The sequence below is a fragment of the Poecilia formosa genome, unplaced genomic scaffold (genome assembly GCF_000485575.1).
Source record: "Poecilia formosa unplaced genomic scaffold, Poecilia_formosa-5.1.2 Scaffold141, whole genome shotgun sequence".
Taxonomy (NCBI): domain Eukaryota; kingdom Metazoa; phylum Chordata; class Actinopteri; order Cyprinodontiformes; family Poeciliidae; genus Poecilia; species Poecilia formosa.
In genome coordinates, this window is record NW_006800080.1 from 1012037 (window position 1) to 1027496 (window position 15460).

The window sequence follows — 15460 nt, forward strand, 5'->3', positions numbered from 1 at the left end:
ATATATGTATATATTTATTTATATCGTTTAACAGTTTTCTAAACACATGTCAATGTAAAAAGCTCCAGAAACTCACTACCTGGTGTTACTACATAAAGTAAACTCCTCCTTGAGCTCTGAGCTTACATTGCTCCTTGATTAGATCAGAATTTACTCAAAGTTATCTAAGACAAAAGTGAAAAGTCCAGAGTGACTGTGGCAATTTATTGAAGAACATTTTAAATTTCCACCATATACACAAAAGAATGACTTCACCAGGAGAAAATTCAAGTTTCAATGCAGTCCTGCCAGGGTGTAGAAATAAATGTGACAGAAAATCCATTAGGTCACCTGATGAGGGCTCTGGGCAAGAGATGACCTCACAATCTGATGGACTTGGGGATAAAGCTGGCAAATGAATGCTTAGGTTCTACAACAAAGTAATAGAGTGGGTGTGCATAGTTATGTAGCCAAGAGAATGCAACTCTGCAATGTTTCATATTTTGCCCTGATTAATTTGTCTTTTGCACTAAACAGGATAAACAGGAGATTCATTTATATGTTTTTCCATTGTTTTCTATTTCTACACCACAAGGTCTTGGTACAGTATCTCACAAAAGTGAGTACACTGCTCTCGCTTTTAAAAATGTTATATATGTTCGTGGGACAACACTGAAGATACTGTATGGTGTACAGCTTGAATGCCCTTATTATTATTATTATTATTATTATTATTATTATTATTATTATTATTATTATTATTATTATTATTATTATTTATTATTCGAGATACATCCTTTAATGTGTCTAAATGTTTATAAACAAAAGTACACCACATGAGTCAAAAATATAAAAATTGTGCCCAAAGTTTTCTTGTTTTTTCTTGAATGGCCAGGATGGCCAGATGTAGCTGGCCTTATAATTTTTTGAGCCATATAGTTCAGAAAGCAAAGATGACTCCAACGTTTCTGTAGAAGAAGGGTGTGAGTGAAATGTTGGAGCTGCACATCTATGGCCTCCAAATCACTGACTGAATATGAATATCCATGAATATAATAGTTATTCATCTTTTATTGTGGATTAATTCAAATAATCCAGTCACTTTACAGTAACTGGTTGAAGACCTGCATGTGTTCCAACATATGAATATTCTGCATTCATTTATTGGAGCCTTCCCATTCTTCTTATTTCCAGGTCTTGAGTTTGATTTTTTTTTAGTTCTAATAACTCTATAATCTTGTGCAGTAGAGGGATTATCAGCAACACCAACATCAATGCAACATCACTACACCAAGTGGACTGATGCCTCCAAACCCATTCAGTGGTTTGGAGGTGACAGATGTGCAGCTCCAACCCTTCACTGTTGGACCCTTCTTCCTTAGAAACATTGGCGTCATCTTTGCTTCCTGAGCTATAACGCTTAAAAAAATAGGGTTCCAGTCCTTCAGTCGAACCAGCTCCCTCTTCTTCATCACTGCATGACTTCTTCCTCCAAAACCGCAGATAAATCACGTGTTCTGCCTTAGTTCTTTACAATTCGACTTATCTCGATTACGTCACAAGATGGCACTAAGTTTGACTTAATTACTGCAGAGAAAATCAGTGATGCTGATACTGCATTTATAGTAAAAATTTTTTTTTTTATTAAAAGCTTTTGTGCACATGAAATGAAAGCACAATAGTTCACCTTTTTAACTGGTTTCATCATGTCAGTGACACCGTCAAACCACTCTATACCACTCTACAGATTCAGAGTTTATGACTTCTCTTTCACTCCTCTGTGGCGGCAGTACAAAGCTGGTGGATGTCAGAGACTTTGTACTCTGCTCTGTAGATGCTCCATAGGATTTAGCTTTGGAGACCTTCTTGGCCAGACCTCCTTTCCTTTCCTTTCTTTAGCTAGGCAATGGTCACTTCAGGATAGGTTTCCGAAAGGAAGGGAACGTACTCAGCTTCGGCGTGGTATCCTTGATGAAGCTCCCCGCAGCTCATGTAGCCTCAAACCATTGACATTCACACCACCACGCTTGACTGTGTGTATGACACACTCCTCACCTATTTGCCCTTGACACTATCTGAACCAAATAAGTTTACCTCGGTCTCACCAGACCACAAGACAGGGTTTCAATAATCAATGTTATCTAATGCAAACAGTTTGAGGACTTTATTGTGGATTATTTGTAGTTATGTAAACCTTTAGTTTTTAAGACACTAAATAATAGTACACTTCACTAAATAATAATATTCTCTCAATATCAATATTATTTAGTGAAGAGAAGTAATTTTGCTAAATCTAACTCACATAAAGTAGAAGTTTCACCTGATTTAACTTCAGATAGTCAGACATGTATGTGTCTTTATATTCACTTACTGACTTCTGGTCTCAACTGTATGTCTGTCTTCAAAAGACAACTTTGATATGAGGCTGAGTATTATGCACTCAACTTCTTTGGTCGACCATGGCATAACCTACTTTGAGGGCGACCGGTCTTAACCAACAGGCTGCTGCTCATTTTCAGAGCAATCTTCTTTTAGCTCTTTTAGGCCAAAAGAAGAGGCCATCTTTATGTATGGCAAAAATCATCTCTGTCTCAGATACTCAGGGAACTGTTTGCCACGTGGTGCCATGTTAAACGTCCAGTGACCAGTATGAGAAAGAATCAAAGCAATAACACTAAATTTAACTCACCTGCTGCTCATTCACTCTTGTGACCATGTCACACTAACTAGACATATGACACCTGCGAAGGAAAATTGCTATTTGGTTCAGAATCTGGACATTTTCACTAGCGGGTCTGCTCACTTTTGTTGCCAGCAGTTTGGACTTTAATGGCTGTGTGTTCAATTATTTTGAGGGAGCATCAAATTTATATGGTTATACAAGCTGTCTACTGACTTCTTTGCATTGTACTTAAGTGTCATATCTTCAGTGCTGTCCCATGAAAAAATATATTTAAAAAAGACATTAAACAAGTATGACGCAAGTATTCACTTTTGTGAGATGCCGTATCTTAGCAGGGGTGTGTAAGCTTTTGAAACCAACTGTGAATGCTGTTAAAAGAAGATTAGGTTGAACTCCTAAATACATCCGTTCTTCTAAATGACATGTCCAGACTACCTTTTGAACGCACTCCGGCACAGAAAACTCACCCTGGACTTAATATTATGTCAATAGCTTGGTGCAACATACACTCAGAGACACACAGATGGCTTGCGAGCCCTCTCAGTTTCAGTTTTCTCAACTGAATTCATACTTGTTCTTATAAATCCTTCACTCCCTTGCTAGAGGAGAAGTTGGGAATTACAATCTACACCATGTTACACATATTGCCCATACCAAACCTTCTGATTTTCTTGTTTTTTTTTTGTTTTTTTTAACCAAAAACAACAACTTGTAGAACCCATGCAATTGTCAACCTTTTAAGGAAATACATAATCAAATAGATAAAGTAAGCTTGGCGTGAGAAACATAAAATATATGAACTTACCATGCATGTTGTTAATACCATCATGTCTGTTTAGCTCTCCAAAATCTTTCCAGCGAATAAATAACTGATGTAACTTCACAAAACCTTCATTAGACACACGTTACTCAGAGAAACTATAGCTCAACAAACAGACTGACACTTAACATCACCCTAAAAAAGAGGAAGTTACAATTTGCTGGAAGAGACGTGCGCAGCAAACTTTCAAATGCAAAGTCAGTTCTAGCTTTATGCTTCGTTGACATTGCAATTAACCCTTAAGTAGGCCAAGTAAACAGTCAGAAAAGTAAAAAAAAATGTATTAAATTCTATATATGTGGTGGTTTGAAAATTGTTCATCATCAGCTAAACAAAATAAAACCTAGCAACAATAAAAAGCAACAATAAAAAAAACCCTTCTGAGACGCTTTCTCTTTTAAATTTAGCCTTCCAGACATGTTCACAGAAGGGGAAAGGAAACCGCAGTTTTAAACTTTAAATGCAAATTACATTAACAGGAAGCTTTGTCTCAGGTTCCCAGAGTGTGAATTGAAATGAATCACAAAGTATTTTTTATTTTTTTTTTCATAATTTCTTTGTAGATTCTGTCGCATCCATTTGGTCATAAAAACAGTTTAATTGTAATATTTATTTTTTCGTAGCAGATATTTCAACCCCATTATAGTGTGAGCTCATTCAGAATGGAGGAATATTTAAACACTGCAAATAGTACTGGACATTACATTAAAGGGCATCATGTCAAAACAGAAGAAAAATCTGACTAGCTGCCAAATAAAAAGCAATACTTAACATGGTATTGATGTTTTAGCAAACCTGACAAAATTTACACCTCTGAATTGTTGCATATGATTAACGCTTTCCCCCCGCCCCCCACTTTCATACCATGGCATTATTATTGAACAATTTCAGCTAAACATTGCTACACACAAAACTCTAAATGTACTAAGAGTTTATTGAGGGATGTTCCTCATGCTGTGACATGCTTGGGGAGCAGACTAAACATCAGTAGGTGACAACAGGCTAAATAAATTATTCTGCTGTCTGAAAGGCTAATAATAATAATGTTGGGGTGGAAGTGACAGATTGAGAGATTAGGATTCAAAATAAGTTAAGGTCAACATTGGGCAACACCTCCTACTCCATTAGAACACAGTTATTCCACCATAATTTGACACTGTACTATTTTTTTGTAGCTGTAAAACTTGTCTTATGTGTATTTTTCTTAACATGTGCTTCTTCAACAAGTTTGAAGTACTGACACAAACCAGTTCTCCCCTTAACTTGATAAAGCTGATCTGAATCTGAACCTAAAATTAGATAGTGTGATGTTCAAAATTTTATAGTTAATTAAATAGTTGCATTTTAACCACGTGTATTATCTTGAGAATTACTCACTGAAGACTAAAGTGAAGCGGGGGGGACTCAGTTTGACGCAACACCGGAACTGAACGTCACTTCCCCAGTGATCATCTGACGTGTCTAAAACAGTTTTCCTTTCCACCGGTGTTGGGGTTTTTTACGCGTGGGATATTAATCAGACGTTAAACTGTAAGCTCTTAAGATTTGATCGTTTTACTGTAGGCTAACGGGGCTAAATCTTTTATTACAGTATTTCCTTTGTGCTTTTAATACATTGTATGTCTGTGTGCTTCATCAAATCCAGATACGTGGTGACAAGATGTTGGATTTCTTCACCATCTTCAGCAAAGGGGGGATAGTGCTATGGTGTTTTCAGGGAGCCGGGGTTAGTGAGTCTTTCACGGGGCCAGTCAATGCTCTGATCCGCTCAGTGATCCTTCAGGTGAGGATATAAACACAGAGAGGAGAACTTTCTCTGATGTCTCTTTTTATGGCAGTCTGCATTCGGCAGCTAATTCTAAGCTAGTGCTAGCGGTTAGCAACTGCTAGCTGTTAGCATGATTATAGTAAAAACAAACGTAGTTTTCTTTGCAAAAGTGCACTCTTTTGCTTTTTATATTAAAAATTGTCACATTTTCTGCAACACATTCATATTTTTTTCTGGAAACCTTGCTGACCCAACATACGTCTTAAAATCTAGAGCTCACGATTACATGTCAACATTGGTTTTGTTGTTTTAACAGGAGCGTGGTGGGAACAATTCCTTCACTCACGAAGCTTTGAGTCTAAAATACAAACTGGACAATGAGTTTGAGTTGATATTTGTGGTAAGTCTCAAATTGACAACAGTAAGAGTAATATGAAGCACGACAAAGGCACAATTTAGAGAAGCCTAAACTGTGCCTAGTGCTTTGTATTGCCATACGAGATGTGATTAAATTTGCTTTAACCTTTGTCTTCTTCAAACCAGGTGGGTTTTCAAAAGATCCTCACGCTGACTTATGTGGACAAGTTTATAGATGATGTCCAGCTTCACTTCAGGGATCGTTATAAGAATGAATTGGAGCAAAAGGGAGCTCTGAAGCTTCTCAACAACACCTTTGACTTTGAGGACAGATTCAAAAAACTTCTAAGGTAAGGAAGTAAACTTAACCACTTGGAAGCAATTCATATAGGAGGAGGAGATGCCTGCATCACATCACATGTGACATCTAGCCTTTTTTATATTTGTGGCGCTAATGTCAGTTTATTGATCATGTCATGACTCAGTTGCATCGTTTTACACCTGATATTAATACAGTGCCTTTTCAACAACTGACTTTCCTGTACCTTATTTTTATTTTATGTGAAAGACCATCACAAACTAGTGCATGGTGTTATGCTGTAGGGATTGAGTGTTCAGGCTGATGTGTAGTGTAAGCTTGTTTATTTTATTTTTTTTTGTGTTTCTCAACATCTGTTGTTTTGCATTTAGCCAAAAAGTTCAACTTTCAGCCGATCTATCCAGAGCACCTTTTTTCCAACTGCAGATGGGATTCCCTCTGCTATTCTTTCAACAATGTCTATCTCGTTGCCACTCTTCTATGAAGAATGAGTTTACGGGGTGCAACACTAATAATTCTGCTGTCAGATTTTTCTACCTGAGCAATGAATTAATGCTTCTTCTCTAAAGTAACAATTGGTTGTCATGGCAGTTTCTGATTCTTGCTTCCTTTGCATAACCTGTCATTTTTAGGTGGACAGCCCCGAATCGGTTAGCTCAAAACTGTATCATACCCTTTTTATTTGTAGGTTATGGGTTGAACAGCGTCCTGTGAGCGTCGCTTAGAGGATTGTTTTGTTCCTTTGTCTGTTTGTTCAGCAATATTCTCTGAGAAACCTTCGAAGGTTTCACAGAACGACCGTATTTGTGCTGATACAGTTGGATGACATTTACAAATTAGACAACTTGATTGCATCGGATTTTATTTAGGGGTATCAGACTAAAAGCAAACACACACCTCACTTTTCTGAATATTTATTTGTAAAATAAAGTCCTATAGATTTCAGACTGTTGAAAGGCAGGTACACAGACTAATTAACTTGACTTTTATAGTTTTGGATTGTTGGAGGGAACCAGAGTAGTAGACGGTGCATGCCGACCCAAGGAGAACTTACTGACTCCATGTAAAAAAAGGCCCTAGCCTTTGCTGCAAGGCAACTGTGGCATCACACACTCTTCACAATCATTGCTACTTTGTGTTGGTCAGTCACATATAATCCCACATTTCCATTGTTGTCACATTTCAAAAAGCCAGGTATCGGTACTTTAGCCAGTAACTGTATATTTCTGCTATTTGAATGTGGTGTTTTGCACAAATATTACAGCAGTTTATGCATTAAATGGAGGCAAATTTGTTGTTGCACTGAGCACAGAAAACCATTGAATCTTTTGCTGGAAGTAAACTCAAACAAATGGAGCAGTTTCCAGTGTTTGTGCCTGTTATTTTTCACTGATGTTTCTGAAATGGGCTGATGTCTTGTGACATGAGGGTTCCCATTGTAGCTTTGGTCTAATAGGCAATAGTCTATATCAGTCGTCCCCAACCACCGGGCAGCTGGACGGTACCGGTCAGTGGAGCAATTGGCACCGGGCCGCACTAGAAATACTTTCGTTTTACGTATTATCTGAGTCTGGAGGATCTTTTATTTTGAAAACCCTATAACCGGATTCTCTCGGTTACGTCTTGTGCGGCAACATTGAGCCCACAATGAGTAAGAAACAAATGTCTTTGGAAAGTTTCGTTGGAAAAGAGGAGAAGGACCAGAGACAGGAGAGTGGATTTATCCCGGATCGGTAGGTGACTCCCACGTTCCAAGCCCCGCTCTCATAATATGCACCGGCTCGCTAATGAGGCAATGAAGCTTCAGACTGCTTCGCCATTACAGACCAACCACCCTCTGCATCGGGTGTCATTGTTTCCCAGACAGGACAGTCTCCTTGCAGATAAACAAGCTCAAGGCTCCCATTAATTTGTCGTTGTCGTGAGTTAAAAGTTTCATGACAGTAAATGTTCGTTTTCGTGGCGTATCCAAATCTTATTTTGAAGGGATGTGTAAACGTTACCATAGCGACCAGAGTCAAAGAGCGTTAGGGCAGCGGACGAGAGGAGAGGAGTAGAGCTTGCAAGTGTTAAGTCTGGTTCCCACGGCGTGATTTTAGATTTTGTCTAATTTTAGGATTGTCGGCCGATTTTCAAAACGTCTGTGACCACACGAGCCAATAAAAGTACAACAGGGTCGGTCGAATCGTGTGTCCAGCTTCATTGCAAGAGCAAATCTTGAGCAGGTTGAGTTCTCGCTCCCAATCGTGTGGGAAAGCGTGTGGGAAAACCCACACGCTTCGAGAATATGCCCGATTTTAGATCGGAGCAGTCCCAACGTTCTACCGACTGGACGCGATCAGTCTTAGCATACCACACACGGCAGGATGATCGGTTACGATTATCGCGAGCGACGTCCTAAGATTGTCGTAAGGGGAAATTCGGGGCAAAAAACAAAACAAAAAAAAAAAAAGAACCCGGGTGTTCTGTCGATCTGGCATACCTCGTAAATCCATCATACCTTGTGGCAATGCGCATGCGCACATCGATGTTAAGTCTTATAAATTCGTCAGACCTGTAGAAGTTTCATTTTGTGTGTTTCATTTCTCAGAAGTTAAATTATGAAAACATTCATGTCGGTACATAAAAAAAAAAAATCAGACAAGTGGCATTTAAAAGAAAAATAAGAAAAATCTAGTTATTCCCACGCAGCGCCCAGAAAGAGGTGTTGTTCTGCTTGTTGTCCAACAGCTTCGGTTCAGCGTTATTCATGTGCTATTTTTAGGACATATTCCGTGCAGTTTTCTAAAGAGTTATTAAAATATTAAAAAGGTAGAATAGCTATAGGCACAAAATATCCCGCGGGAGACCAAATTTGTAGTCAAACAGTATTTGTAGTGATAGTGACGCTAAACGGGACTAATGTATTGTTTACGGTGTGGTAACGATAGTAGAAACACCAAAACTCATTTATGTTAATATGTTTAATTAACATAGCGGCTTAATTACATAAAATTTACCGTAAACTTCTGAGAAATAAAACACACAAAATGAAACTTCTTCAGGTATGACGGATGTATAAGAAATCTGCTGAGTAAGCAGTATGTGACGTAACATCGGTGTGCGCATGCGCATTGCCACAAGGTATGCTGAATTGACTGGTATGCCAGATTTTCAGAACACCGGCCGCAGAAAAATTGCCAAGTCTTGACCGGTCCGCGGTGATAAAAAGGTCGGGGACCACTGGTCTACATGACAAAACGTTTGCTTTGTCCTTGTACATTCTGATTTCAATTTACTGTTTTATCTAAAGAGAGGCGGAGGAAACCAGTAAAGCTCGAAGCCCCGCCCCCATGCGGTCCTTTAAGGAATCCGAGAAATCCCAAAAAACTGTGAAGTCAATGATTGAGACTAAAGGTGGAGATAAGTCAAAGGAGCAGGGAGGCAAAAAGAATAAAAATACCAAAAAGGAGGGTAAGTGACATTCTGGAATGGCTCATTTTGCATAATGGGAATGTCTCATAGCGTAATTGAATATTATTTTCCAAGCTTCTGCAGTTGAGCCTCCCAAAGGGGATCAAGGTAAGACCCCACCTTCTGGTCAGAAGGATGTTATGAATGGTAACCAAGGCTTAACTCCTGAGGAGATCATGGAAAAGAAGAGGGAGGATTTCTTCCGGAAGCGCATGATGGGACCTGCTGAAAAACCGAGGTGAGGAAGCTGATCATTTTAGTTTCCACTTCATCTGCTCCAAACTGCATAGTGCAATACCAAGAGACGGAGAGGCTGCTTGTATTTTAATTGTATTCTTTTCATAATGATGATATTCACTACTCGCAGCAAGTCCCCAAAGCCCCCAAAACCAAAGGGGAAAGTGAACCGCGTTTGGGACAACGGAGGCAGCAGCACCAAGAACCTGGACTACAGCAACAAGAATGGAGAGACTTCTCTGGGAGAAGACCAAAAGAACCTGGAAGCACAATTTGACCCAGTAAGTTCACCTTGGCCTGAACCAGTAGAGGTTTGCTTGGTGCAGCATTGTCTGCTCAGACAGACGGTACAATCTAAGATCTGGGATGTCTTTCAGGAAATGCAGGTCAGCTCCATGAAGGGCGACCTGCTTTCTGTGGACTATGAGTCCAGCGAGGAGGGAGAGGTAGAGGAGGAAGAAGAGGAAGTGGTTATCAGTGAAACAAGCAAGATAAGGTGAAGTGTTTCATTTGTGCACACAATCTCGGCCATTAAAGCTGATTCTGATCATATGCCTCAACTTTTCATGTCAAACATCAATCTAACAGGTATTAATTTTCCTTTGTTTGTTTTCACCATTCAGTCCCAAAAAGAGTGGTGGTTTTGGGGGGATGTTTGGGATGCTGAAGGGTCTGGTGGGCTCCAAGAGTCTGTCTAGAGAGGACATGGAGCCAGTGCTGGAGAAAATGAGGGACCACCTCATTGGTAGGACTCCATGCCCCTTTCTGTTTTGGGGAGTTACACCAGATGATCTGATGTTTCAGTTTACCATTCATGTTTTTTTTTCTTTGATTCTCTAGCAAAGAACGTTGCAGCTGATATTTCTTCCCAGCTGTGTGAGTCTGTGGCCAAGAAACTGGAGGGCAAAGTCATGGGCACATTCACCAGTAAGTGCATTCACCACACCCAACCTGCACCCACAGCCAGTCCTGATCCCCTGGTGATGCAACTTTTTAAAGAATTACATCTGGTTGCTGTGTTTTCTGAGACAGCTCCTGGGAATAGTGGTAGCAATGCATTTCTCTCCCTCAAAAAAAAAATAAAATAAAAATCTTCTACTCTGTTTTGCATTCAGATTTATCTTTTTTGTAGATGCTGAACAAAAGTAGCCCATAGGTTGCTTAAGATTTGGCGCAACAAAAAGCTTGTGCAGGTCATCATCAGCCAGTCTGGGTAAAGTTTGATCTTCAGTCTGGACCCATAAGCTGAAGTTTATTACATAAATCTGTGCAGATTTAGGTAATCCTATAGTATTTAAGAATTGGGTTGCTCATAGTGTCAGCATGTTGATGTAGCTCTGTTGTGTTAGTTTTAATTTGCTTTTGTTATTTTATAGACTTTTGTGGTTGAGACATTGTGTTTTTGGACAATTATTCCATTTGGCTTTGGATGCTGTGCAGCTGGAAGATTTTTGGTCTTACTTTTTTTATTTTCTGACATTTTTCATTATGCCCGACCATGGTAACAAAGTCTTGTTGTTGTTGTTGTTGTTGTTTATAACTGGGAGCAGCTAATTTAGTTAGCATCTCAATAGCTCAAATAATACCTGAATTATGACTCTGAATCCCAGAGGGTTTGAAGAGGCTTCATGGGTACAGAGCAAGACCAAAGAGCAGAGCAAGAAAGAGGAAGTTCAAATCATCTCTTCCATCCATCATAACGTGCGATGATCATGACACTTAACATCTTCTTGCTCGGACCGTAGCCAAACAAAGATTTAAGGAGGAGCGGCAAAAGCAAACATGGTGGATTAGCAGTGTTAGTCAACAATGTCATCCTGGAGACGCCACTGTGAAATATCGTCTCTGCTGCCAAGATATTGAGCTGTTGGAATATCCAGACAGTCTTTAGACTGCTATACAGCAACAGTCAGAGACTCCTTTAGATTCTTTCCAACACTGACTGCTACTGGAGAGCTTTTCTCCTTTTGGGATAAGTAAAGATTTTTTAATTGACGTGAACTGAATTGCAACAGAAACCATCTTTGGGGTTTTGGCAAAGGCATCTGAATGATTTATTATGGTGAATAGATACGTAAACAGAAATCTGCTTTAGCTTGTTTATGGTTCATTTGGATACATTTTCCAAAATCTGTCTTGTTGGTGGATCTTTATCTATGAAGTTGAGATTGAAGTTTAATATAATAAGATGAAACCAAAACCCAAAGAAGCAGTTTGTATCAATTCATTATGCTCAGGATTTTACTACCCAGCAAAATGAGGGACATTTAAAGTGTGGTTGAATCATAGTGTCGATAATTTCATCCTTTTGATTCTAACAATATCTTTGCAGAGACATTACATTCTCATGGTTTTATAAATGTATTGCTATTCAGCAATATACATTTATGCGTATCTGTTGTTTTTCTGACTGCTAGACTTGAAATGGTTTCTCTCTAAATGGTGCCAAAGAATCTGTTTCCAACAGAAGCTTGTGTGTGTTCATAGCTGTGGCTTCGACGGTGAAGCAGGCCCTGCAGGACTCCCTGGTGCAGATCCTGCAGCCCAAGCGCAGGGTGGACATCCTGAGAGACGTCATGGAGGCTCAGAGCCAGCGCAGGCCGTTTGTCATCACGTTCTGCGGCGTCAACGGCGTTGGCAAGTCCACCAACCTAGCAAAGGTGAGCTAGACGGTCTGTGGTGCCACTGCCTCCTGTTTGCAATTGTTGCTTGCTGATATGTATGGCAGCACTTCAAAACTGTTGTTAAATGTGGCAAAGATTAGTGCAGAATAAAGTGGTGGCACAGAAAGACTATATGCCTTGACATTGACATTTATTTCAATACTTTTTATCGTTCACATGTTCCTCCTCCTACCATTTGGACAACACGCACAGTTTTTCCCTCACATATTCTGCTCCACTTTCCCTGTTTTGGTCCAGATCTCCTACTGGCTGATTGAGAATGGTTTCAGTGTGCTGATCGCAGCTTGTGACACGTTTCGTGCGGGCGCAGTGGAGCAGCTTCGTACCCATCAGCGCCGCCTGAACTCTCTTCACCCCCCAGAGAAGCACGGAGGTCGCCCGGTCGTCCAGCTCTATGAGAAGGGCTACGGGAAAGACGCAGCTGGAATCGCAATGGAGGCCATCGCCTACGGTAGGAGAAATTTTTCCTCTTTGGGCCATTTTGAATGCTTTGCGAAATTATTTGCAGACTTTTTTTTTTTTCTTCAGTTTGTCTGGTTGTAATAAGATGACTCGGTGTATTAGAGATTTTATATGACAGACCTGCTCAGATGAAGCGCATAATTAAGTTCAAGGAAAACAAGAAAAATTTGCAGTTCCTGCGAAAAAGCATTGTGAACGCTGTAAGCTGAATATTTTTAGTGAAAATTGCAGTAGCATTTGAAGTCGGCTGCAGAAGACTTGCAGAAATCTAAGAAATAGGCAGAACTAGCAGAATAAAGACAAAGCCTGCAAAACTGAGCTTGAGCCACTTTACAAGAAAATAAAAGCAGTCTTTACATGTTCAAAGCAGGGGAGAGATTCCTTCATAATATGTGCTGCTTCGTGTTGTGGGTCTGTTGTAAAAAATCCCAATAAAATGCATTAATGTTTGTCTTTGTAGTAAACGCAGACAAGTTCAAGGGGCATAAATAGTTTTACAAGGTTGTTCGTTGGTTATGAATACGACCTAATTATCGATGTTTGTCTTCTCCCCATCCCTCCCAAGCTCGGAACCAGGCATTTGATGTGGTGCTGGTGGACACTGCTGGGCGAATGCAGGACAACGCCCCTCTAATGACGGCTCTGGCCAAACTTATTGCTGTCAACATGCCTGACTTAGTTCTGTTTGTTGGAGAGGCTCTGGTGGGCAATGAAGCGGTTGACCAGCTGGTAAGACCCCTGATTAAGTTATAAAGTTTGGCTTCTGTATTTTCAGTTGGGGTTTAGATGAATTAATATGTTTATTATTATGTCCTGTTTATTATTATGAAGTGATTGATAACAGTTCTGTGAGATTATTCAGAGATGTTTATGTGCATCTTCCACACGATTCTTTGGTTTTAAATGTCTGATGTTTAATGTGGCCACCAGAGGTCAGCATCGCTCTACTTACCTGTTGCTTCATGGAAACTAGTTTTTTGTTGATGCAGATGTGTTGCTTCCTCTTCCTCCACACTGTTTTTTCCTCTATGGCTGAAAAGATGATTTTATGCATTTCTCTCCCCCCCCTCCATCTGTCGGCCTCAGATTTCAGCTGAATATTTCAGTGTTCTCCTGTTTGTGTCCTCAGGTGAAATTTAATCAGGCTCTGGCGGACCACTCCATGTCTGACAAGCCTCGCCTCATTGACGGAATCGTTCTCACTAAGTTTGACACTATTGATGACAAGGTATCTATCCTTTTTTTCTTTTTTCTTTTTTTTTCTCGTTATTTCACACCCCCTTGTGCTGCACTTGAACAGATCTTCCAGTTGATTCCGGTCTTATAAATAATTTGCGTTTGGAAAGCCAATAGTCCCTCATGAGTCTCCTTCCTCCGCCGCAGGTCGGCGCAGCCATCTCCATGACTTACATCACAGGCCAGCCGATTGTGTTCGTGGGCACGGGGCAGACCTACAACGACCTGCGCAGCCTCAACGCCCGCGCCGTAGTCGGCGCCCTGATGAAGGCTTAACAAGCGGCTGCACGCTCTGCTGAATATTCATCGGTTTTCAGAAGAAGCCAGCGGTACCATTTGCGACGCTGCCATGAGATGTTCAAGCCCACCCTTTCATGCTCGTGTCCTGCCCACCCAACCTTGCATTAAATAAACTCGAGCGACGGACAGATGGTGCACTTCAAGAGAAAGTTTTATCCAGTGGAGCCTTCCTTTTGAATGGTTATTTATTTTTTTGGGCCAAAATAGTGTATTTCAGATCAACTAACATGGCATTTTAACTGGACCTTGGTCGGATCACCAGTTTGCTGGTTCACACAGCAGAACTTGTGTATTTTGTCCCTCAGTTTATCTCCACTTTATGGAAATTGGGTTTCCTGTTCCCAAGGAAAGCTCAGCAACCGTAGTGCCTCTCTCTTTGGATATCTTGGTTAATACATTACAAGGATGATTACCTACCAGCTGGAGTTAAAATCAGCATTTATGCAGGTTAACAGGCAAACTAAACTGCTTAAAATAAGCTAAGTAAACTATGGATTGAGAAATCTTAATTGTGATTCTCTATAAATCAGAACAGTACATCTAAATCATAAATTAACAACCATGCTGTCTTTGTTTCATTTGGATGTTTTGTAATTAAAACCATCTTTTAGAGATTTTTACATCCCCCAAATTCACAATTTACTTTGTACAGGAAGAGTATTTATAGCCATTTAACTTTTTCACATCGTCACCTTAAAACCGCAAACCTCAATATATTTTACTCAGATTTTATGTGAGAGGAATTCATGATTATGAAGTAAAAGAAAAATTACGTAGGTCTTCAAAATTATTATAAACATTGAGAAAACTGCACTTAAGTAAAACTAGCCTTACCATAATTACAGATTCAGAGCTTGAATCTGAAAAAAGATTCAAGATTTGATATTTTTGGTATCAAATCTTGATACCAAATGTTAATGTAGATCAGGACTCCCACCAGCTTCACTGTCCCTGCTGAAGTAAAGCTTCTGCCCAGCATGATGCTGCCATCACCATGTTTTACTGTGAAGATGGCGTGTTCAGCATGATGTACAGTGTTGGTTTCTGCCACACAGGTTTTTGTATGTAGGTCTCATCTGAGAAGAGCGCCAAAAACCGTCATGTTTACACATTCTCCCACCATTTCCCTTAAACTTAAACATGCTGACTGCACCATGACATG

General features: G+C 39.9%; 2 protein-coding genes across 3 annotated transcripts in view; one reads left to right on the forward strand and one right to left on the reverse strand.

The window, feature by feature from the left end:
* The window catches only part of tirap (toll-interleukin 1 receptor (TIR) domain containing adaptor protein), a 6339-nt gene extending 2704 nt beyond the window's left edge, over positions 1-3635 (reverse strand). Inside the window, exon 1 of the mRNA XM_007562760.2 lies at positions 3468-3635. Within this exon, the coding sequence (XP_007562822.1) occupies positions 3468-3474 (7 nt within the window). The 5' untranslated portion in view covers positions 3475-3635. The remainder of the gene's footprint in view (positions 1-3467) is intronic.
* Positions 3636-4896: 1261 nt separating this feature from the next.
* srpra (SRP receptor subunit alpha) lies at positions 4897-15167 on the forward strand. Of its 2 annotated transcripts, none has more exons than XM_007562763.2 (15): positions 4897-5012; positions 5128-5265; positions 5567-5650; positions 5794-5957; positions 9219-9379; positions 9455-9617; positions 9747-9897; positions 9994-10112; positions 10240-10361; positions 10457-10543; positions 12104-12276; positions 12538-12751; positions 13328-13491; positions 13892-13990; positions 14146-15167. In XM_007562763.2, the coding sequence occupies exons 2-15, from the start codon at positions 5143-5145 to the stop codon at positions 14272-14274; spliced, it is 1953 nt and encodes a 650-aa protein (XP_007562825.1). In that variant the 5' UTR covers positions 4897-5012; positions 5128-5142; the 3' UTR covers positions 14275-15167. The 2 variants fall into 2 exon arrangements, with proteins under 2 accessions (XP_007562825.1, XP_016532253.1); XM_016676767.1 differs by having other exon boundaries at positions 9464-9617.
* The last annotated feature ends 293 nt before the right edge of the window (positions 15168-15460 follow it).

Bases quoted from the DNA above. Each gene is read 5' to 3' on its own strand.
- srpra (XM_007562763.2), top strand. From the start codon at position 5,143: ATGTTGGATTTCTTCACCATCTTCAGCAAAGGGGGGATAGTGCTATGG. The intron at 9,618-9,746 runs GTGAGGAAGCTG...CACTACTCGCAG, and splicing joins GGACCTGCTGAAAAACCGAG to CAAGTCCCCAAAGCCCCCAA. The intron at 10,544-12,103 runs GTAAGTGCATTC...GTGTGTTCATAG, and splicing joins AGTCATGGGCACATTCACCA to CTGTGGCTTCGACGGTGAAG.